Source organism: Anopheles funestus, unplaced genomic scaffold, assembly GCF_943734845.2.
Source record: "Anopheles funestus unplaced genomic scaffold, idAnoFuneDA-416_04 scaffold_53_ctg1, whole genome shotgun sequence".
NCBI classification, from domain to species: Eukaryota; Metazoa; Arthropoda; class Insecta; order Diptera; family Culicidae; genus Anopheles; species Anopheles funestus.
Window position 1 is genome coordinate 181,111 of NW_026045343.1, and position 23,039 is coordinate 204,149.

Consider the following 23,039-nt stretch of genomic DNA (forward strand, 5'->3'; position numbering starts at 1 on the left):
CCACACGTTGGTTCTCAACTGCTGGTGTGAAGTGTTACGACCGTTGGCGCGTCGTCGTATCTCCTGATACTTCACACGGTGTGGGCAACCCGGATCATCGGCACGATGAGTGGCACCGCAATTAGTGCATTTTGCTGTGCTGGTTTCAGTGTTGGATGGGCACTGGTCTGGCAGGTGTTCGTCCGCGCAAATGACACATCGTGGTTTGATGTGGCAGTGACGAGTGCCATGTCCGAATGCTTGACATCGGTGACACTGCGTTGGGCCTTTTTTCCCCCCTCGGTAGTGCTCCCATCTGACTACTACCTGTTGTACTGACCGAACAGCTTGAAGCGTTTTCAGCGAGCAGGTACCTCGCTTGAAGTGTACTAAGTACAGTCTGGTTTGGATGTCGACGGCGCGGCGTTTGATTTCGAACGCTTCCAGAACGTCGAGCTGGTATTTCCCTTTCAACTCCTCCACAATTTCGTTGAGGTCCATTTCAGGGAGACCTCGTAGTACTGCCTTGAATGGGCGCATGTGTTTGGCGTCATGTGAAAAGTATTCAGCATTCCGCTGCTTCAGGTAGGTAAAAACTTCCTGCTGCTCGACAGGAGAGCGAACCATAATTGCTGTTCCGACACCAGAGATGCGAAACTCGGGTGTGATGCCGCGCGCCTGTAGTTCTGGTCGCAGCACAGCCACCGGGATTGTTTTTACAACAATCGGGGGCATTTTTACAGCCGGTGCTGTAGAAGGAGCTGATTTACGCCCTGCTAGTGGTGCAACAGGGGTGGCAGGTGTGGCGGCGGCCTTCGGAATAGAAGGTGGCTTCCGGTGTCGATTTACCTCGACCCATTTATCCAGGTTTTCCTCCTGGATGCTGGTGGAAGAGCATGAGCTGGAATACTCAGTACCCTCGCTCATGCTATTTTCGGATTCATCCGAAGAAGAGACGACGCTTTTTGATCGCTTTGACTCGATCGATTCCGAACCTGATACTGGCATATCATTTTTTTTGTTTCTCTTCCTGCCACGCTTCGGCATGGTGATAGCCGAACGCCGTGGCACGCACACGCACACAGAATCCGAACGTCACCGAAGTTCTGTACGCTGTGATGATCGACAGCGGAGATAAATTACGCTGGTGTACTTGTTCACTTATTGCTCTCTCGCTGGTGTCTACTACTCTCGGAGTCTGTGATGCCTCTGAGCAAATTCCGTATAATAATAATAATTTATTGATGGATGGATTTTTAAGTACATGTTTATAACATTGTTTTGCGAGACACAGCTTTAAGCTTTTCAACGCTAGTTTTGTTTTTGCCCGTTGGCAGGTCGTTTTCAACGTTTTGATTGTTATGTAGCCCAGAGGCTTTATGGTAGATGTAATCTTAAAACTAGTTAACGACTTAAAAACTACTTACAATCTAAAAACTTAAAAACTATTTACTACCTAAATTTGAGATCTCTTACCAGTTGGTGGTTTGAGGTGGATGTAGAGTTCTGCAGTCGGCTTATTATGTTATCGGCCAATTCGTCGAACGGTGACGTGTTTGCAGCGTCGTAGAGCTCCTCAAGCCGTGTCCAGCGAGGAGCGTTCAATATCAGCCGTAGGAAGCGATTAAGACCGGTTTGTACTTTCTGAAGGTTCGTCTTAGCGCAGGAACGCCAGACAGGGATGCCGTATGTAGCTGCGGGTAGAATGATCTGCTTGTAGACAGCTACTTTGTTGCGAGGATCCAGTGTGGAGCGTCTATTGATGAGCGGGTAGAGCTTTTTAAGGAGGATGATCAACCGGGTTGATATTTCTTTTGTTTGATGATGGAACAGCATCCGGTTATCGATGGTGACACCGAGGTACCGGACCGTCGACTTCCATGAAATCCGGACTTTGTCTATGGTGATTTGATGAGTTTGCGGGCTGATGAGTTGCTTCTTACAACGATAGGGGATGACCATCGCTTGCGTCTTCGTGTTGTTTATTTTAATCTTCCAGCTGGAAGCAAACTGCTGGATGATGTCAACGGAGCGCTGAGTGCTTTTCCTAAGTTCTGCAAGTGACCTGCCCTTCGTCGCGATAGCTATGTCGTCCGCAAACAGAAAGATATGAGCACCACTGGGAAGGACTGGTAGATCGGCGGTGTACAGCAGGTATAGAAGGGGTCCCAGGATGCTGCCCTGAGGGACACCAGCTGGAATCGTAGTCATACTAGATGCAGACGAAGAGATGACGACCCGGAACGTCCGATGCTGCAGGTAGTTTTGGATTAGCTTCACTAGATGAGTTGGAAGCCCGTACTTGGTTAGTTTATTGACGAGCCCGTCGTGCCATACGTTATCGAATGCCTTCTCTATATCCAGCAGAACGGCAGCAGTGGATTTTCCAACTCGTTTGCTGCTCGCTACGGTGTTTTTCAGTCGAAGCAGTTGCAGTGTGGAGGAATGGCCGGCTCGAAAACCGAATTGCTCCGCGGGGATTAGTTGTCGTTCGTCTACTGCATCCCGAAGTCTCCAGTAGATCAATCGCTCAAACAGTTTGCCGAGAGCATCCAGCAGGCTGATAGGTCGGTAGCTTGAAGGCAGCGTCGGATCTTTACCAGGTTTAAGGATCGGTATGACCTTTGCACACTTCCAAGATTGCGGGAAGTAGTGAAGCTCAAAGCATTCGTTGTAAATGTTCACCAGAAGTGTGAGAGCCGAATGTTGTAGATGTTTTAGAAGAACGTTGAAGATGCCGTCGAATCCAGGGGCCTTCATGTTTTTCGTTCTTCTAATTGCTCCCTTTACTTCTCCGATAGTTGTTCGGTTCTCAGATGGTAGGGACGGGTTTACTTCCTGGAGTCGGTCACTTGTCGCGTTCACCACCGTCTCATGTGGACTGGGCATCGGTAGTCCGATCAGATGTGCTCTGGCGAACTGTTGTGCAAGAGCATTGGATTTTTCAGCGGGTGTAAGCATCGTTTGGTTTGTTGCCGTTTGGAGTGGTGGTATCGGTCTGGGTTTGGTGCGCAGAACCTTGGCTGTTTTCCAGAAGCTGGGTGCATGGGGTGGCAATCGCTGGATCATTCTGGCAAAGTTGTTGTTGCGGATGTTTAGCACTCTTTCATGGATGACGCGTGAAAGCTGCGCAGCGTGATGTTTCACCAGCGGATCCCCGTTTCTTTGATGTTGACGCCTCAGCTGATTTCTTCTGGTAATGAGCGATCGTGTGTGGCCATCAAGGACGAGAACCACACCCCGAACACTCACCTCTGGGACACATTTGTCTTCACCCGTTTTGATGGCACTTTCTAGTCGGGCGATTGCTGCATCAATCCCGGGTATTGTGGCTTCTACGTCAGTGGTGGTGATGAGCTGGTCAACGGTTTTTCCAAAGCGAAGCCAATTCGTGTTGCAAAAGATTTTGCGCAGAGCAGGTGGATGCCGGGTACAGTGCAAATCGATTTCCGTAACAACCGGAAAGTGATCTGAGTTCAGCTCATCGATGGTCCGGGGTTTGCTGACAATTACATTAGAAAGAAATAAATCTATTACAGAATGGTTACCTCGATTTGGGATGTGCGTTGGTGCGTCAGGGAACTGCACGATGAAATTCCCATGCTGATAAAGGTCCGCCAAGGTGTTGCCATTGGTGTTGCACCGCATGTTGCCCCACAGCTGATGTTTAGCGTTGAGATCCCCACCGATGAGCGAACGGGCCGGATTGCTGGTGATGATGCTTAGTTCCTGTCGGAATTTTTCTCTCTGTGACCCGTGGCACTGGCGTGGACAGTAGACTGCCGTGAGTTGCAGTGATCCAGCACTGGTTGGAAGCTTTACCCCAATTGCTTCGATGATGGTGGTGTTATAGTGCGGGAGTAGCGCGTGCCGGATTCCTTGACGTATTGCGATGGCAACGCCGCCGCATTGAGAGGTGGTGCGATCCAGGCGATGTATGGTGTAATTGTCTAAGTAGAAACTCATTTCAGGCTTGAGATAAGTTTCCACTATCAGCGCTGCGTCGATGTTGTGACGAACCAAGAAGTCGTTGAGCGGGATTTGCTTAGCCCGTACAGACTGAGCATTCCAGGTGGCGATTCGGAGGGTTTTGTTAGCCATGGAGCATCAGCAATTCTCCGATAACGGCGAGTTGTTCTCCTTTGTTACGGCAAAGGCGAATTTTAGACAGCATCCTGGTGAAGATGCTGAAGAGCTCTTCCGGGGTGAACAGTTCCTCCTCAGAAGTTGAAGCTGGAGTGTCAGGAGCATTTCTCACGTTTTCCAGGCGTTGAGCCAGGCTGACCTTTTGTGCGGGTGTATTTAAAGCAGTTGCTTTAAATACCGGCGCTGTTGATGAGGTGGGCGGTACAGCTTGGCGGACACTGGTAGTAGCCGACGCCGCGAGCACTTGTGAGAAGAGGTTCACCGGAGAAGTGGCTGGAACCGCAGAGGAAACAGGCTTAACCTGTGGGGTGATGGTGGATGCCAGCGGTGGAAGAGCCTGCCACACGTTGGTTCTCAACTGCTGGTGTGAAGTGTTACGACCGTTGGCGCGTCGTCGTATCTCCTGATATTTCACACGGTGTGGGCAACCCGGATCATCGGCACGATGAGTGGCACCGCAATTAGTGCATTTAGCTGTGCTGGTTTCAGTGTTGGATGGGCACTGGTCTGGCAGGTGTTCGTCCGCGCAAATGACACATCGTGGTTTGATGTGGCAGTGACGAGTGCCATGTCCGAATGCTTGACATCGGTGACACTGCGTTGGGCCTTTTTTCCCCCCTCGGTAGTGCTCCCATCTGACTACTACCTGTTGTACTGACCGAACAGCTTGAAGCGTTTTCAGCGAGCAGGTACCTCGCTTGAAGTGTACTAAGTACAGTCTGGTTTGGATGTCGACGGCGCGGCGTTTGATTTCGAACGCTTCCAGAACGTCGAGCTGGTATTTCCCTTTCAACTCCTCTACAATTTCGTTGAGGTCCATTTCAGGGAGACCTCGTAGTACTGCCTTGAATGGGCGCATGTGTTTGGCGTCATGTGAAAAGTATTCAGCATTCCGCTGCTCCAGGTAGGTAAAAACTTCCTGCTGCTCGACAGGAGAGCGAACCATAATTGCTGTTCCGACACCAGAGATGCGAAACTCGGGTGTGATGCCGCGCGCCTGTAGTTCTGGTCGCAGCACAGCCACCGGGATTGTTTTTACAACAATCGGGGGCATTTTTACAGCCGGTGCTGTAGAAGGAGCTGATTTACGCCCTGCTAGTGGTGCAACAGGGGTGGCAGGTGTGGCGGCGGCCTTCGGAATAGAAGGTGGCTTCCGGTGTCGATTTACCTCGACCCATTTATCCAGGTTTTCCTCCTGGATGCTGGTGGAAGAGCATGAGCTGGAATACTCAGTACCCTCGCTCATGCTATTTTCGGATTCATCCGAAGAAGAGACGACGCTTTTTGATCGCTTTGACTCGATCGATTCCGAACCTGATACTGGCATATCATTTTTTTTGTTTCTCTTCCTGCCACGCTTCGGCATGGTGATAGCCGAACGCCGTGGCACGCACACGCACACAGAATCCGAACGTCACCGAAGTTCTGTACGCTGTGATGATCGACAGCGGAGATAAATTACGCTGGTGTACTTGTTCACTTATTGCTCTCTCGCTGGTGTCTACTACTCTCGGAGTCTGTGATGCCTCTGAGCAAATTCCGAGCCGAACTCGAGTTTTTATACTCCGCGTTATGCTGTATCTGCGCGCTCAACTCGAAAACACGAGCCTGATACGAAAACCGGAATATAAGCGAACGAACCCCTGGAAGTTCTATTCATACATTTTTTCACCCTCCAACTGTGAACATCGCTGCGTCAATACCATCGTGAAATGGCCCCGAAAACCAGTGGAAAAGCCGCGAAAAAGTCTGGCAAAGCCCAGAAAAACATCTCCAAGTCGGACAAGAAGAAGAAAAGGAAGACCCGCAAGGAGAGCTATGCTATCTACATCTACAAGGTGTTGAAGCAAGTCCATCCGGACACCGGAATTTCTTCCAAGGCGATGAGCATCATGAACAGCTTCGTGAACGACATTTTCGAGCGCATCGCTGCCGAAGCCTCCCGTTTGGCTCACTACAACAAGCGTTCGACGATCACGTCCCGCGAAATCCAAACGGCCGTCCGTCTGCTCTTGCCTGGTGAGCTGGCCAAGCACGCCGTGTCCGAAGGCACGAAGGCCGTCACCAAGTACACCAGCTCGAAGTAATTCGACCAAGTTCAATTCTACCCAAACCCCAAACCGGTCCTTTTCAGGACCACAACACGCATCTGTTCAAAAGAATGTTTCTGTTTAAACCTTTCTATAGTAGTGCGTCTCTCTGTTAATAGCAAATTCGTGTAAAACATCAAATAAGCTTTCCTTTACGAAGCGTTAATTCAGTCCGAGTCTGTGCCAATTTAAACTTAAATTTTAACTTGTTAAAAGCATCACGAACACTGCTCGAAAGTACCGCTGTACGCAGCGGAGAGCATCGGGCTCAAAGCTCTCATGAATGTTCTAAACTGAACGCCAACCGCGTTATTATGCATGCTGCCCTTTACGGGCTTAACCGATAGCCTTAAACAAGGCACCGAATCACCCATCATTCGACAACAGCAAACGAAAGTTTCACAGTAATACAAACAAGCCATTCATACCCATTCACTCACACACAGATGACACAGGCATTCGATTTCACACTCCCAAATGCGCGTCATCGCACTCCCAAATCGCTGAGATCACAAACGCTCATTCTTCCAACATACGAACCGTTTTTTTGTAAATGCAGAAAGTTTGCGAAATATCTTTTTGATCAATATTGGTGGTGGTCCTGAGAAGGACCGTTTGAGTGGATAATGCCTCTCGATGAACGATGGGAACTGGCGAGATTTAAGCACGCTCTCCACGGATGCGGCGAGCCAGTTGGATGTCTTTCGGCATGATGGTGACGCGCTTTGCATGAATTGCGCACAGATTGGTGTCCTCGAACAGGCCGACCAGATACGCCTCGCTGGCCTCCTGCAGGGCCATCACGGCCGAGCTCTGGAAGCGCAGATCGGTCTTGAAGTCCTGGGCAATTTCACGAACCAGGCGCTGGAAGGGCAGCTTGCGGATCAGCAGCTCGGTCGATTTCTGGTAGCGACGGATCTCGCGCAGGGCTACGGTTCCCGGACGGTAACGATGCGGCTTCTTCACTCCTCCGGTGGCCGGAGCACTCTTGCGAGCAGCCTTGGTGGCCAGCTGCTTGCGAGGGGCCTTACCTCCGGTCGACTTACGGGCAGTTTGCTTGGTACGGGCCATTTCACTGGTTGGGTAGTGGAACGTGTAAAGACGTCTGGCTGCGTTGAAAGTATGCTTCAGATTAAGATAGCTGAACAACAAAATCTCCCTTTTTATAACCTAGCTTCGCCTGCACACTCACATTCGCACAGCGCTCGTGTATGGACACGCGTATGTGCATGTGCGTGCGCTCAGCTAAATGATATAAAAGAGTGGAAAATTGTGCGTAGCCCTGTTGTAAATCGTGAACTTCTGAACAGTACGGTCGGTTAGTGCTTGACATCGAAAATGACTGGACGAGGAAAAGGAGGCAAAGGTCTGGGTAAAGGAGGAGCCAAGCGTCATCGCAAAGTGCTGCGTGATAACATCCAGGGCATCACCAAGCCGGCCATCCGTCGTCTGGCCCGCCGTGGAGGAGTGAAGCGTATCTCTGGCCTCATCTACGAAGAAACGCGTGGCGTGCTGAAAGTGTTCTTGGAAAATGTTATCCGCGATGCGGTCACCTATACCGAACACGCCAAGCGCAAGACCGTCACCGCGATGGATGTAGTGTACGCGCTGAAGCGTCAGGGTCGCACGCTGTACGGTTTCGGAGGTTAAGCCGCACCCACCAGCCAACGCAGATTTTGCCCTCATCTCAACGGTCCTTATCAGGACCACACATCCTTTGCGTCAAAATTCTTTTTCTTATGGTTTCGAATGTAAGTGCGTAAGATTCATTTGAGGTATTGAGAAACATTTTTACCTGATTGACATCATCCACCAAAGCGTTAGTCAAGCGCTTTGATTCGCGTGGTGTACATACATCACGCATTACGAAGAACATGCAGTCGAAGGCAGACAATACGGTGAAATCTCGTTTGTTTCTAAATAATAAATAAACTCACCGAAAGCTGTAAACCGAATTATAGCTCCATGGGTTCTCACCAGCAAGGAAACAAGGTACATGTTTTTTTACTCCAGCAGGCGTCACGTAGAAGTTCGTTAAGCCAAAAAGAAGAAGCCGATGAGCATCGCGTCGATTCCCCACCGCGTTCCAGTCCTGAAATGGTCGGTTCCGCCGTGTGCATGAGTGTGTGTCTGTATGTACGCGCTACGGATTGAGAATGTCTGAAGTGTGTAAAAACGGTGAAATTTGTCTCTATTCCGTTTGCAACACTTTCAAAAATCGGCGTTTGTTAAGATGAAGCACGAAGCATTTCACAAATCCAGTCTTTTTCAAGACTTACGAAAGATATTTCAACATATTTGTGTGTTTAACATAATTTACCAAATCCGAAAATTATCTAAAAATGGTATCTCTCTTTCTTGGCCTTGTCACATTAAAAAAAGAGCGTGAGCTGGAGCGAGAAGCAACACGGTTAAGAAAAATTCGCTTGAAAGTGGTAACTGATCAAACTGAACTTATCATATTCGGTTTATTTTTCATGAAACATGAAACATTCCATCAAATCAGTCTTTTCTAGGACTAACACACACGATATCGGAAAGATTTTCGCTTTTGCCCTCCTAAAGAGTATTAAAATCGATCATTGATTTTCTCATATCTAAAAACCATGCGCATGTAACTTATTTTCCACCAGCAAATAGTTATCCGAAAATTAAAATTCACCCGCTGAAAAATACCGTTAAGTGCGAGTATCCTCACACGCGTAAGTTAGAGCGAGATGCAATTCCTTAGTGAAAATTCGCACTAATTTCTTAGCTGGAAAGAAGGACAATAGAAGGCACATTTCGTCCGTGGCTCGGTATCCGTTTTAAGGCATGTTAAAATTTGTGCCCTACCGATTTCAAAACTTTGCAAATTTGTTCCTGTTTCTTCCTCTAAACATAAAGCATAACATAAAATCTGTCTTTCTTAAGGGTAAAATACACGATTTCGAAAAGATTTTCGGTTTTGACCTTTCAAAATTTATTAAAATTTATCGTGTATTTTTTCTTATGGCATAATCATGCGCATGTAACTTAATTTGTTCAAGCAAATATAATTTCACCCGATGAGAAATACCGTTAAGTGCAAGTGTACTCACACACCAACGCAACGAAAGAGAGCGCGTAAGTTAGAGCGAGATGCAATTCCTTAGTGAAAATTCGCACTAATTTCTTAGCTGGAAAGAAGGACAATAGAAGGCACATTTCGTCCGTGGCTCGGTATCCGTTTTAAGGCATGTTAAAATTTGTGCCCTACCGATTTCAAAACTTTGCAAATTTGTTCCTGTTTCTTCCTCTAAACATAAAGCATAACATAAAATCTGTCTTTCTTAAGGGTAAAATACACGATTTCGAAAAGATTTTCGGTTTTGACCTTTCAAAATTTATTAAAATTTATCGTGTATTTTTTCTTATGGCATAATCATGCGCATGTAACTTAATTTGTTCAAGCAAATATAATTTCACCCGATGAGAAATACCGTTAAGTGCAAGTGTACTCACACACCAACGCAACGAAAGAGAGCGCGTAAGTTAGAGCGAGATGCAATTCCTTAGTGAAAATTCGCACTAATTTCGTAGCTGGAGAGAAGGACAATGGAAGGCACATTTCGTCCGCGCTTGGGTGTCCGTTTTAAGGCATGTTAAAATTTGTGCCCTCCCGATTTCAAAACTTTGCAAATTCGTTGCTGTTTCTTACGCTAAACATAAAGCGTAACATAAAATCAGTCTTTCTTAAGGCTACCACAAACGATTTCGGAAAGATTTTCGGTTTTGACCTTTCAAAATTTATTAAAATTTATCGTGTTTTTTTTCTTATCGAATAATCATGCGCATGTAACTTAATTTGCTCATATATACAACAAATATGTTTTGTTCCTTGCACGGTTTGAACATTGATATTTGCACACGCAAAAGCATAAAACATTAAAAGAGTGGCAAAATTCGTTAGGTAAAACGTTTCTAGTAGTCTGGCAATCATTTTATCTAGGTATGTGTGTTCGGGATACTTAATACCGAGAGAGAGAGGACACGAACTCTGACACGACTCTCACTCCAATATTAGTATTTCATTATGCAAGGAACCGAACGGAGTTCAGTCTACTTCGTACAGTCGATCGGTCCGGTTCTTCCGCGTTTAGTGGAGCTCACTAGTCCGTGTGTGTGTGTGTGCGTGTGCGTTTTAGTAATTTACAGTGAAGTGGTGTGTGTAGTGTGCAGTGAAAAGCTTAAACTGCGCCGCCCACACTTTTGGCGTCGCTTACCGTGATTTTTTTCACTGTGGCATGAAATGCATGTAGGATCATATTTTTTCCTACTATTTTAGTGTCCCTGAACAGAGCGTGTGTAGAAAGTGCGTTTCCGGTGCGTTCACCGGGAGAGGGGGCGAGGAGTGCGTGTAGTGAATCCCGTCGGCCGGGAAGAAAAGAAATGTGAGTGGACTGAAAGTACGTTTCCGGTGCGTTTCCGATGCGTTCCCCAGAAAAAGGGGGCGAGGAGTGCGTGCATTGAATCCCGTCGGCCGGGAAGAAAAAAATGCGCTCCTATATTAAAGTAGTTGTTGTTGCTGCTGCTGCTGCTTCTTTTTATTATAATATGGAGCGGCTGCAGCGGTACGAAACCGGGCATCGGCGGTGGACAGGGACAGCGATTTTAGTGTCCCTGAATTGTGCGTGAGTGGCCTGGAAGTGCGTGGAATAAGTGCGTTTCCGGTGCGTTAACCGGGAGAGGGGGCGAGGAGTGCGTGCAGTGAATCCCGTCGGCCGGGAAGAAAAAAATGCGCTCCTATATTTAAATAGTTGTTGTTGCTGCTGCTGCTGCTTCTTTTTATTATAATATGGAGCGGCTGCAGCGGTACGAAACCGGGCATCGGTGGTGGACAGGGACAGTGATTTTAGTGTCCCTGAATTGTGCGTGGCTGGACTGAAAATGCGTGGAAAAAGTGCGTTTCCGGTGCGTTCACCGAAAGAGCGAGCGAGGAGTGCGTGCAGTGAATCCCGTCGGCCGGGAAGAAAAAAATGCGCTCCTATATTTAAATAGTTGTTGTTGCTGCTGCTGCTGCTTCTTTTTATTATAATATGGAGCGGCTGCAGCGGTACGAAACCGGGCATCGGCGGTGGACAGGGACAGCGATTTTAGTGTCCCTGAATTGTGCGTGAGTGGCCTGGAAGTGCGTGGAATAAGTGCGTTTCCGGTGCGTTAACCGGGAGAGGGGGCGAGGAGTGCGTGCAGTGAATCCCGTCGGCCGGGAAGAAAAAAATGCGCTCCTATATTTAAATAGTTGTTGTTGCTGCTGCTGCTGCTTCTTTTTATTATAATATGGAGCGGCTGCAGCGGTACGAAACCGGGCATCGGCGGTGGACAGGGACAGCGATTTTAGTGTCCCTGAATTGTGCGTGAGTGGCCTGGAAGTGCGTGGAATAAGTGCGTTTCCGGTGCGTTAACCGGGAGAGGGGGCGAGGAGTGCGTGCAGTGAATCCCGTCGGCCGGGAAGAAAAAAATGCGCTCCTATATTAAAGTAGTTGTTGTTGCTGCTGCTGCTGCTTCTTTTTATTATAATATGGAGCGGCTGCAGCGGTACGAAACCGGGCATCGGTGGTGGACAGGGACAGTGATTTTAGTGTCCCTGAATTGTGCGTGGCTGGACTGAAAATGCGTGGAAAAAGTGCGTTTCCGGTGCGTTCACCGAAAGAGCGAGCGAGGAGTGCGTGCAGTGAATCCCGTCGGCCGGGAAGAAAAAAATGCGCTCCTATATTTAAATAGTTGTTGTTGCTGCTGCTGCTGCTTCTTTTTATTATAATATGGAGCGGCTGCAGCGGTACGAAACCGGGCATCGACGGTGGACAGGGACAGCGATCCGAAATCGTGATCGAGGTAAACTTCAGTGCAATTGGAATGTGAGTAGTGAACAAACTAGTGAGTGAAGTTTAGTGATCGAGCTGCATGGATTCGGAAGGAAAGTGCATGAGTTCGTGTATACACAAGATTGTCAAAAGGATCGTGGTGAAAGTTCAAGTTTGCGTTTCTATCGTGATCAGTGAGCATCGTTCGGAAAAAAAACCCGAATAACAGTAAAATTGGTTCATCGAGGGAGCAACCGAAAGGAGAGAAGTGCATGCCGCGTACTGAAACAGGTAAGAGTAAATAATGTTTCTTTCGTATGGATTGTTTCTGATGCTGTTGCTGCTGCTGTTGATGACGAATGTGTTTTGAGATGGTTTCGCATACATTGGAATGCAATGGGCTCGGTGCATTCCAGAATAACGGTTTACGAATTGTATTAAAAAAAATCATTTAAAAAAACATCGGTTCAAGGCCATGGATGCTACCTACATAAGGCAGGTATCCATATTCCCTTACGATCGATGTAAATTATCTCTTGCTCATAGGTTCGTCCCAGGTGAAAAAACAGGTAGACGACTCTATTTTTAACGTTTCATCCATTGCTCCTTACAATAATGTGGGAGTTCACATACGGCACAGGTTTAAAATATGAACATTTTTCACTACGATTTGCCGCTGCTAGAGTCTTTGAACTCTTTTGACTTTGGAGTGCGTGTTAAGGATTTTCCTGCATTTCTCACTTTATTGGATTTACCTGCGGTATGAGAATGCGTTGGCAGTGGGCTCAGCAGAAATGGTCAAATGAAATCTTTAGCGAAATGATTTGTCGCCCTGAAAAGGACGGTTTTTGGCGGAAGATTGAAAGAAGCTGATTTCGCGATAGGCTTAGGCCTTCTTCTCGGTCTTCTTCGGCAGCAGCACGGCTTGGATGTTCGGCAACACACCACCCTGAGCAATGGTGACGCCGGACAACAGCTTGTTCAATTCCTCATCGTTGCGGATGGCCAGCTGCAGATGACGCGGGATGATGCGCGTTTTCTTGTTGTCTCGGGCAGCGTTTCCTGCCAACTCGAGCACTTCAGCGGCCAAATATTCCATTACGGCAGCCAAATACACTGGTGCACCAGCACCGACGCGCTCGGCATAGTTGCCTTTGCGTAGCAGACGATGGATACGGCCAACTGGGAACTGCAGACCGGCACGGTTCGAGCGGGACTTTGCCTTTCCCTTAACTTTTCCTCCTTTGCCACGGCCAGACATGTTGATAGCTTGGGTGCGTAAGAGAGTGCGTTCGCTACGATCTTCCCTGTTGTGAGAACGTTATGTTTGTGAGCAAATTCCGAGCCGAACTCGAGTTTTTATACTCCGCGTTATGCTGTATCTGCGCGCTCAACTCGAAAACACGAGCCTGATACGAAAACCGGAATATAAGCGAACGAACCCCTGGAAGTTCTATTCATACATTTTTTCACCCTCCAACTGTGAACATCGCTGCGTCAATACCATCGTGAAATGGCCCCGAAAACCAGTGGAAAAGCCGCGAAAAAGTCTGGCAAAGCCCAGAAAAACATCTCCAAGTCGGACAAGAAGAAGAAAAGGAAGACCCGCAAGGAGAGCTATGCTATCTACATCTACAAGGTGTTGAAGCAAGTCCATCCGGACACCGGAATTTCTTCCAAGGCGATGAGCATCATGAACAGCTTCGTGAACGACATTTTCGAGCGCATCGCTGCCGAAGCGTCCCGTTTGGCGCACTACAACAAGCGTTCGACGATCACGTCCCGCGAAATCCAAACGGCCGTCCGTCTGCTCTTGCCTGGTGAGCTGGCCAAGCACGCCGTGTCCGAAGGCACGAAGGCCGTCACCAAGTACACCAGCTCGAAGTAATTCGACCGAGTTCAATTCTACCCGAACCCCAAACCGGTCCTTTTCAGGACCACAACACGCATCTGTTCAAAAGAATGTTTCTGTTTAAACCTTTCTATAGTAGTGCGTCTCTCTGCTAATAGCAAATTCGTGTAAATCGTCAAATAAGCCTTCCTTTACGAAGCGTTCATTCAGTCCGAGTCTGTGCCAATTTAAACTTAAATTTTAACTTGTTAAAAGCATCACGAACACTGCTCGAAAGTACCGCTGTACGCAGCGGAGAGCATCGGGCTCAAAGCTCTCATGAATGTTCTAAACTGAACGCCAACCGCGTTATTATGCATGCTGCCCTTTACGGGCTTAATCGATAGGCTTCAAAAAGGCACCGAATCACCCACCATTCGACAACAGCAAACGAAAGTTTCACAGTAATACAAACAAGCCATTCATACCCATTCACTCACACACAGATGACACAGGCATTCGATTTCACACTCCCAAATGCGCGTCATCGCACACCCAAATCGATGAGATCCCAAACGCTCATTCTTCCAACATACAAACCGTTTTTTTTTTTGTAAATGCAGAAGGTTTGCGAAATATCTTTTTGATCAATATTGGTGGTGGTCCTGAGAAGGACCGTTTGAGTGGATAATGCCCCTCGATGAACGATGGGAACTGGCGAGATTTAAGCACGCTCTCCACGGATGCGGCGAGCCAGCTGGATGTCTTTCGGCATGATGGTGACGCGCTTTGCATGAATTGCGCACAGATTGGTGTCCTCGAACAGGCCGACCAGATACGCCTCGCTGGCCTCCTGCAGGGCCATCACGGCCGAGCTCTGGAAGCGCAGATCGGTCTTGAAGTCCTGGGCAATTTCACGAACCAGGCGCTGGAAGGGCAGCTTGCGGATCAGCAGCTCGGTCGATTTCTGGTAGCGACGGATCTCGCGCAGGGCTACGGTTCCCGGACGGTAACGATGCGGCTTCTTCACTCCTCCGGTGGCCGGAGCACTCTTGCGAGCAGCCTTGGTGGCCAGCTGCTTGCGAGGGGCCTTACCTCCGGTCGACTTACGGGCAGTTTGCTTGGTACGGGCCATTTCACTGGTTGGGTAGTGGAACGTGTAAAGACGTCTGGCTGCGTTGATAGTATGCTTCAGAATAAGCTAGCTGAATAACCAAATCTCCCTTTTTATAACCTAGCTTCGCCTGCACACTCACATTCGCACAGCGCTCGTGTATGGAAACGCGTATGTGCATGTGCGTGCGCTCAGCTAAATGATATAAAAGAGTGGAAAATTGTGCGTAGCCCTGTTGTAAATCGTGAACTTCTGAACAGTACGGTCGGTTAGTGCTTGACATCGAAAATGACTGGACGAGGAAAAGGAGGCAAAGGTCTGGGTAAAGGAGGAGCCAAGCGTCATCGCAAAGTGCTGCGTGATAACATCCAGGGCATCACCAAGCCGGCCATCCGTCGTCTGGCCCGCCGTGGAGGAGTGAAGCGTATCTCTGGCCTCATCTACGAAGAAACGCGTGGCGTGCTGAAAGTGTTCTTGGAAAATGTTATCCGCGATGCGGTCACCTATACCGAACACGCCAAGCGCAAGACCGTCACCGCGATGGATGTAGTGTACGCGCTGAAGCGTCAGGGTCGCACGCTGTACGGTTTCGGAGGTTAAGCCGCACCCACCAGCCAACGCAGATTTTGCCCTCATCTCAACGGTCCTTATCAGGACCACACATCCTTTGCGTCAAAATTCTTTTTCTTATGGTTTCGAATGTAAGTGCGTAAGATTCATTTGAGGTATTGAGAAACATTTTTACCTGATTGACATCATCCACCAAAGCGTTAGTCAAGCGCTTTGATTCGCGTGGTGTACATACATCACGCATTACGAAGAACATGCAGTCGAAGGCAGACAATACGGTGAAATCTCGTTTGTTTCTAAATAATAAATAAACTCACCGAAAGCTGTAAACCGAATTATAGCTCCATGGGTTCTCACCAGCAAGGAAACAAGGTACATGTTTTTTTCCTCCAGCAGGCGTCACGTAGAAGTTCGTTAAGCCAAAAAGAAGAAGCCGATGAGCATCGCGTCGATTCTCCACCGCGTTCCAGTCCTGAAATGGTCGGTTCCGCCGTGTGCATGAGTGTGTGTCTGTATGTACGCGCTACGGATTGAGAATGTCTGAAGTGTGTAAAAACGGTGAAATTTGTCTCTATTCCGTTTGCAACACTTTCAAAAATCGGCGTTTGTTAAGATGAAGCACGAAGCATTTCACAAATCCAGTCTTTTTCAAGACTTACGAAAGATATTTCAACATATTTGTGTGTTTAACATAATTTACCAAATCCGAAAATTATCTAAAAATGGTACCTCTCTTTCTTGGCCTTGTCACATTAAAAAAAGAGCGTGAGCTGGAGCGAGAAGCAACACGGTTAAGAAAAATTCGCTTGAAAGTGGTAACTGATCAAACTGAACTTATCATATTCGGTTTATTTTTCATGAAACATGAAACATTCCATCAAATCAGTCTTTTCTAGGACTAACACACACGATATCGGAAAGATTTTCGCTTTTGCCCTCCTAAAGAGTATTAAAATCGATCATTGATTTTCTCATATCTAAAAACCATGCGCATGTAACTTATTTTCCACCAGCAAATAGTTATCCGAAAATTAAAATTCACCCGCTGAAAAATACCGTTAAGTGCGAGTATCCTCACACGCGTAAGTTAGAGCGAGATGCAATTCCTTAGTGAAAATTCGCACTAATTTCTTAGCTGGAAAGAAGGACAATAGAAGGCACATTTCGTCCGTGGCTCGGTATCCGTTTTAAGGCATGTTAAAATTTGTGCCCTACCGATTTCAAAACTTTGCAAATTTGTTCCTGTTTCTTCCTCTAAACATAAAGCATAACATAAAATCTGTCTTTCTTAAGGGTAAAATACACGATTTCGAAAAGATTTTCGGTTTTGACCTTTCAAAATTTATTAAAATTTATCGTGTATTTTTTCTTATGGCATAATCATGCGCATGTAACTTAATTTGTTCAAGCAAATATAATTTCACCCGATGAGAAATACCGTTAAGTGCAAGTGTACTCACACACCAACGCAACGAAAGAGAGCGCGTAAGTTAGAGCGAGATGCAATTCCTTAGTGAAAATTCGCACTAATTTCTTAGCTGGAAAGAAGGACAATAGAAGGCACATTTCGTCCGTGGCTCGGTATCCGTTTTAAGGCATGTTAAAATTTGTGCCCTACCGATTTCAAAACTTTGCAAATTTGTTCCTGTTTCTTCCTCTAAACATAAAGCATAACATAAAATCTGTCTTTCTTAAGGGTAAAATACACGATTTCGAAAAGATTTTCGGTTTTGACCTTTCAAAATTTATTAAAATTTATCGTGTATTTTTTCTTATGGCATAATCATGCGCATGTAACTTAATTTGTTCAAGCAAATATAATTTCACCCGATGAGAAATACCGTTAAGTGCAAGTGTACTCACACACCAACGCAACGAAAGAGAGCGCGTAAGTTAGAGCGAGATGCAATTCCTTAGTGAAAATTCGCACTAATTTCGTAGCTGGAGAGAAGGACAATGGAAGGCACATTTCGTCCGCGCTTGGGTGTCCCGTTTTAAGGCATGTTAAAATTTGTGCCCTCCCGATTTCAAAACTTTGCAAATTCGTTGCTGTTTCTTACGCTAAACATAAAGCGTAACATAAAATCAGTCTTTCTTAAGGCTACCACAAACGATTTCGGAAAGATTTTCGGTTTTGACCTTTCAAAATTTATTAAAATTTATCGTGTTTTTTTTCTTATCGAATAATCATGCGCATGTAACTTAATTTGCTCATATATACAACAAATATGTTTTGTTCCTTGCACGGTTTGAACATTGATATTTGCACACGCAAAAGCATAAAACATTAAAAGAGTGGCAAAATTCGTTAGGTAAAACGTTTCTAGTAGTCTGGCAATCATTTTATCTAGGTATGTGTGTTCGGGATACTTAATACCGAGAGAGAGAGGACACGAACTCTGACACGACTCTCACTCCAATATTAGTATTTCATTATGCAAGGAACCGAACGGAGTTCAGTCTACTTCGTACAGTCGATCGGTCCGGTTCTTCCGCGTTTAGTGGAGCTCACTAGTCCGTGTGTGTGTGTGTGCGTGTGCGTTTTAGTAATTTACAGTGAAGTGGTGTGTGTAGTGTGCAGTGAAAAGCTTAAACTGCGCCGCCCACACTTTTGGCGTCGCTTACCGTGATTTTTTTCACTGTGGCATGAAATGCATGTAGGATCATATTTTTTCCTACTATTTTAGTGTCCCTGAACAGAGCGTGTGTAGAAAGTGCGTTTCCGGTGCGTTCACCGGGAGAGGGGGCGAGGAGTGCGTGTAGTGAATCCCGTCGGCCGGGAAGAAAAGAAATGTGAGTGGACTGAAAGTACGTTTCCGGTGCGTTTCCGATGCGTTCCCCAGAAAAAGGGGGCGAGGAGTGCGTGCATTGAATCCCGTCGGCCGGGAAGAAAAAAATGCGCTCCTATATTAAAGTAGTTGTTGTTGCTGCTGCTGCTGCTTTTTTATTATAATATGGAGCGGCTGCAGCGGTACGAAACCGGGCATCGGTGGTGGACAGGGACAGTGATTTTAGTGTCCCTGAATTGTGCGTGGCTGGACTGAAAATGCGTGGAAAAAGTGCGTTTCCGGTGCGTTCACCGAAAGAGCGAGCGAGGAGTGCGTGCAGTGAATCCCGTCGGCCGGGAAGAAAAAAATGCGCTCCTATATTAAAGTAGTTGTTGTTGCTGCTGCTGCTGCTTCTTTTTATTATAATATGGAGCGGCTGCAGCGGTACGAAACCGGGCATCGGCGGTGGACAGGGACAGCGATCCGAAATCGTGATCGAGGTAAACTTCAGTGCAATTGGAATGTGAGTAGTGAACAAACTAGTGAGTGAAGTTTAGTGATCGAGCTGCATGGATTCGGAAGGAAAGTGCATGAGTTCGTGTATACACAAGATTGGTCAAAAGGATCGTGGTGAAAGTTCAAGTTTGCGTTTCTATCGTGATCAGTGAGCATCGTTCGGAAAAAAAACCCGAATAACAGTAAAATTGGTTCATCGAGGGAGCAACCGAAAGGAGAGAAGTGCATGCCGCGTACTGAAACAGGTAAGAGTAAATAATGTTTCTTTCGTATGGATTGTTTCTGATGCTGTTGCTGCTGCTGTTGATGACGAATGTGTTTTGAGATGGTTTCGCATACATTGGAATGCAATGGCTCGGTGCATTCCAGAATAACGGTTTACGAATTGTATTAAAAAAAATCATTTAAAAAAACATCGGTTCAAGGCCATGGATGCTACCTACATAAGGCAGGTATCCATATTCCCTTACGATCGATGTAAATTATCTCTTGCTCATAGGTTCGTCCCAGGTGAAAAAACAGGTAGACGACTCTATTTTTAACGTTTCATCCATTGCTCCTTACAATAATGTGGGAGTTCACATACGGCACAGGTTTAAAATATGAACATTTTTCACTACGATTTGCCGCTGCTAGAGTCTTTGAACTCTTTTGACTTTGGAGTGCGTGTTAAGGATTTTCCTGCATTTCTCACTTTATTGGATTTACCTGCGGTATGAAGAATGCGTTGGCAGTGGGCTCAGCAGAAATGGTCAAATGAAATCTTTAGCGAAATGATTTGTCGCCCTGAAAAGGACGGTTTTTTGGCGGAAGATTGAAAGAAGCTTGATTTCGCGATAGGCTTAGGCCTTCTTCTCGGTCTTCTTCGGCAGCAGCACGGCTTGGATGTTCGGCAACACACCACCCCTGAGCAATGGTGACGCCGGACAACAGCTTGTTCAATTCCTCATCGTTGCGGATGGCCCAGCTGCAGATGACGCGGGATGATGCGCGTTTTCTTGTTGTCTCGGGCAGCGTTTCCTGCCAACTCGAGCACTTCAGCGGCCAAATATTCCATTACGGCAGCCAAATACACTGGTGCACCAGCACCGACGCGCTCGGCATAGTTGCCTTTGCGTAGCAGACGATGGATACGGCCAACTGGGAACTGCAGACCGGCACGGTTCGAGCGGGGACTTTGCCTTTCCCTTAACTTTTCCCTCCTTTGCCACGGCCAGACATGTTGATAGCTTGGGTGCGTAAGAGAGTGCGTTCGCTACGATCTTCCCTGTTGTGAGAACGTTATGTTTGTGAGCAAATTCCGAGCCGAACTCGAGTTTTTATACTCCGCGTTATGCTGTATCTGCGCGCTCAACTCGAAAACACGAGCCTGATACGAAAACCGGAATATAAGCGAACGAACCCCCTGGAAGTTCTATTCATACATTTTTTCACCCTCCAACTGTGAACATCGCTGCGTCAATACCATCGTGAAATGGCCCCGAAAACCAGTGGAAAAGCCGCGAAAAAGTCTGGCAAAGCCCAGAAAAACATCTCCAAGTCGGACAAGAAGAAGAAAAGGAAGACCCGCAAGGAGAGCTATGCTATCTACATCTACAAGGTGTTGAAGCAAGTCCATCCGGACACCGGGAATTTCTTCCAAGGCGATGAGCATCATGAACAGCTTCGTGAACGACATTTTCGAGCGCATCGCTGCCGAAGCGTCCCGTTTGGCGCACTACAACAAGCGTTCGACGATCACGTCCCGCGAAATCCAAACGGCCGTCCGTCTGCTCTTGCCTGGTGAGCTGGCCAAGCACGCCGTGTCCGAAGGCACGAAGGCCGTCACCAAGTACACCAGCTCGAAGTAATTCGACCGAGTTCAATTCTACCCGAACCCCAAACCGGTCCTTTTCAGGACCCACAACACGCATCTGTTCAAAAGAATGTTTCTGTTTAAACCTTTCTATAGTAGTGCGTCTCTCTGCTAATAGCAAATTCGTGTAAATCGTCAAATAAGCCTTCCTTTACGAAGCGTTCATTCAGTCCGAGTCTGTGCCAATTTAAACTTAAATTTTAACTTGTTAAAAGCATCACGAACACTGCTCGAAAGTACCGCTGTACGCAGCGGAGAGCATCGGGCTCAAAGCTCTCATGAATGTTCTAAACTGAACGCCAACCGCGTTATTATGCATGCTGCCCTTTACGGGCTTAATCGATAGGCTTCAAAAAGGCACCGAATCACCCACCATTCGACAACAGCAAACGAAAGTTTCACAGTAATACAAACAAGCCATTCATACCCATTCACTCACACACAGATGACACAGGCATTCGATTTCACACTCCCAAATGCGCGTCATCGCACACCCAAATCGATGAGATCCCAAACGCTCATTCTTCCAACATACAAACCGTTTTTTTTTTGTAAATGCAGAAGGTTTGCGAAATATCTTTTTGATCAATATTGGTGGTGGTCCTGAGAAGGACCGTTTGAGTGGATAATGCCCCTCGATGAACGATGGGAACTGGCGAGATTTAAGCACGCTCTCCACGGATGCGGCGAGCCAGCTGGATGTCTTTCGGCATGATGGTGACGCGCTTTGCATGAATTGCGCACAGATTGGTGTCCTCGAACAGGCCGACCAGATACGCCTCGCTGGCCTCCTGCAGGGCCATCACGGCCGAGCTCTGGAAGCGCAGATCGGTCTTGAAGTCCTGGGGCAATTTCACGAACCAGGCGCTGGAAGGGCAGCTTGCGGATCAGCAGCTCGGTCGATTTCTGGTAGCGACGGATCTCGCGCAGGGCTACGGTTCCCGGACGGTAACGATGCGGCTTCTTCACTCCTCCGGTGGCCGGAGCACTCTTGCGAGCAGCCTTGGTGGCCAGCTGCTTGCGAGGGGCCTTACCTCCGGTCGACTTACGGGCAGTTTGCTTGGTACGGGCCATTTCACTGGTTGGGTAGTGGAACGTGTAAAGACGTCTGGCTGCGTTGATAGTATGCTTCAGAATAAGCTAGCTGAATAACCAAATCTCCCTTTTTATAACCTAGCTTCGCCTGCACACTCACATTCGCACAGCGCTCGTGTATGGAAACGCGTATGTGCATGTGCGTGCGCTCAGCTAAATGATATAAAAGAGTGGAAAATTGTGCGTAGCCCTGTTGTAAATCGTGAACTTCTGAACAGTACGGTCGGTTAGTGCTTGACATCGAAAATGACTGGACGAGGAAAAGGAGGCAAAGGTCTGGGTAAAGGAGGAGCCAAGCGTCATCGCAAAGTGCTGGCGTGATAACATCCAGGGCATCACCAAGCCGGCCATCCGTCGTCTGGCCCGCCGTGGAGGAGTGAAGCGTATCTCTGGCCTCATCTACGAAGAAACGCGTGGCGTGCTGAAAGTGTTCTTGGAAAATGTTATCCGCGATGCGGTCACCTATACCGAACACGCCAAGCGCAAGACCGTCACCGCGATGGATGTAGTGTACGCGCTGAAGCGTCAGGGTCGCACGCTGTACGGTTTCGGAGGTTAAGCCGCACCCACCAGCCAACGCAGATTTTGGCCCTCATCTCAACGGTCCTTATCAGGACCACACATCCTTTGCGTCAAAATTCTTTTTCTTATGGTTTCGAATGTAAGTGCGTAAGATTCATTTGAGGTATTGAGAAACATTTTTACCTGATTGACATCATCCACCAAAGCGTTAGTCAAGCGCTTTGATTCGCGTGGTGTACATACATCACGCATTACGAAGAACATGCAGTCGAAGGCAGACAATACGGTGAAATCTCGTTTGTTTCTAAATAATAAATAAACTCACCGAAAGCTGTAAACCGAATTATAGCTCCATGGGTTCTCACCAGCAAGGAAACAAGGTACATGTTTTTTTCCTCCAGCAGGCGTCACGTAGAAGTTCGTTAAGCCAAAAAGAAGAAGCCGATGAGCATCGCGTCGATCTCCACCGCGTTCCAGTCCTGAAATGGTCGGTTCCGCCGTGTGCATGAGTGTGTGTCTGTATGTACGCGCTACGGATTGAGAATGTCTGAAGTGTGTAAAAACGGTGAAATTTGTCTCTATTCCGTTTGCAACACTTTCAAAAATCGGCGTTTGTTAAGATGAAGCACGAAGCATTTCACAAATCCAGTCTTTTTCAAGACTTACGAAAGATATTTCAACATATTTGTGTGTTTTACATAATTTACCAAATCCGAAAATTATCTAAAAAT

General features: G+C 47.2%; 8 protein-coding genes and 1 pseudogene across 8 annotated transcripts; 6 read left to right on the forward strand and 3 right to left on the reverse strand.

Annotated features, from left to right (window-relative positions):
- Nucleotides 1-5,649: 5,649 nt before the first annotated feature.
- Nucleotides 5,650-6,227, forward strand: LOC125774401 (histone H2B). Its single transcript, XM_049444628.1, has one exon. It carries the CDS (start codon nt 5,838-5,840, stop codon nt 6,210-6,212), a length of 375 nt encoding a protein of 124 aa, XP_049300585.1. The 5' UTR covers nt 5,650-5,837; the 3' UTR covers nt 6,213-6,227.
- A 1,196-nt stretch (nt 6,228-7,423) lies between these two features.
- Nucleotides 7,424-8,165, forward strand: LOC125774423 (histone H4). Its single transcript, XM_049444648.1, has one exon. The coding sequence runs from the start codon at nt 7,554-7,556 to the stop codon at nt 7,863-7,865; it is 312 nt and encodes a 103-aa protein (XP_049300605.1). The 5' UTR covers nt 7,424-7,553; the 3' UTR covers nt 7,866-8,165.
- A 541-nt stretch (nt 8,166-8,706) lies between these two features.
- LOC125774407 (histone H2A) lies at nt 8,707-13,307 on the reverse strand. The gene has a single exon (XM_049444633.1). It carries the CDS (start codon nt 13,296-13,298, stop codon nt 12,924-12,926), a length of 375 nt encoding a protein of 124 aa, XP_049300590.1. The 5' UTR covers nt 13,299-13,307; the 3' UTR covers nt 8,707-12,923.
- A 243-nt stretch (nt 13,308-13,550) lies between these two features.
- LOC125774402 (histone H2B) lies at nt 13,551-14,042 on the forward strand. Its single transcript, XM_049444629.1, has one exon. It carries the CDS (start codon nt 13,551-13,553, stop codon nt 13,923-13,925), a length of 375 nt encoding a protein of 124 aa, XP_049300586.1. The 3' UTR covers nt 13,926-14,042.
- A 550-nt stretch (nt 14,043-14,592) lies between these two features.
- Nucleotides 14,593-21,770, reverse strand: LOC125774428 (uncharacterized). The gene is given in 4 exon segments (XM_049444654.1): nt 14,593-15,069; nt 15,125-15,177; nt 21,362-21,536; nt 21,538-21,770. Coding segments are annotated over 4 exon segments (933 nt in total). The 5' UTR covers nt 21,766-21,770.
- LOC125774424 (histone H4) lies at nt 15,164-16,227 on the forward strand. Its single transcript, XM_049444650.1, has one exon. The coding sequence runs from the start codon at nt 15,271-15,273 to the stop codon at nt 15,580-15,582; it is 312 nt and encodes a 103-aa protein (XP_049300607.1). The 5' UTR covers nt 15,164-15,270; the 3' UTR covers nt 15,583-16,227.
- Nucleotides 19,679-20,236, reverse strand: LOC125774417 (histone H2A-like; annotated as a pseudogene).
- LOC125774416 (histone H2B-like) lies at nt 20,242-20,719 on the forward strand. The gene is given in 2 exon segments (XM_049444643.1): nt 20,242-20,463; nt 20,465-20,719. Coding segments are annotated over 2 exon segments (375 nt in total). The 5' UTR covers nt 20,242-20,310; the 3' UTR covers nt 20,687-20,719.
- A 194-nt stretch (nt 21,771-21,964) lies between the features above and the next one.
- LOC125774426 (histone H4-like) lies at nt 21,965-22,372 on the forward strand. The gene is given in 2 exon segments (XM_049444652.1): nt 21,965-22,101; nt 22,103-22,372. Coding segments are annotated over 2 exon segments (312 nt in total). The 5' UTR covers nt 21,965-22,032; the 3' UTR covers nt 22,346-22,372.
- Nucleotides 22,373-23,039: the final 667 nt, after the last annotated feature.

Excerpts from the sequence above, each read along its gene's own strand:
- LOC125774401 (XM_049444628.1), top strand. The coding sequence starts at position 5,838 with ATGGCCCCGAAAACCAGTGGAAAAGCCGCGAAAAAGTCTGGCAAAGCC.
- LOC125774423 (XM_049444648.1), top strand. The coding sequence starts at position 7,554 with ATGACTGGACGAGGAAAAGGAGGCAAAGGTCTGGGTAAAGGAGGAGCC.
- LOC125774407 (XM_049444633.1), bottom strand. The coding sequence starts at position 13,298 with ATGTCTGGCCGTGGCAAAGGAGGAAAAGTTAAGGGAAAGGCAAAGTCC.
- LOC125774402 (XM_049444629.1), top strand. The coding sequence starts at position 13,551 with ATGGCCCCGAAAACCAGTGGAAAAGCCGCGAAAAAGTCTGGCAAAGCC.
- LOC125774424 (XM_049444650.1), top strand. The coding sequence starts at position 15,271 with ATGACTGGACGAGGAAAAGGAGGCAAAGGTCTGGGTAAAGGAGGAGCC.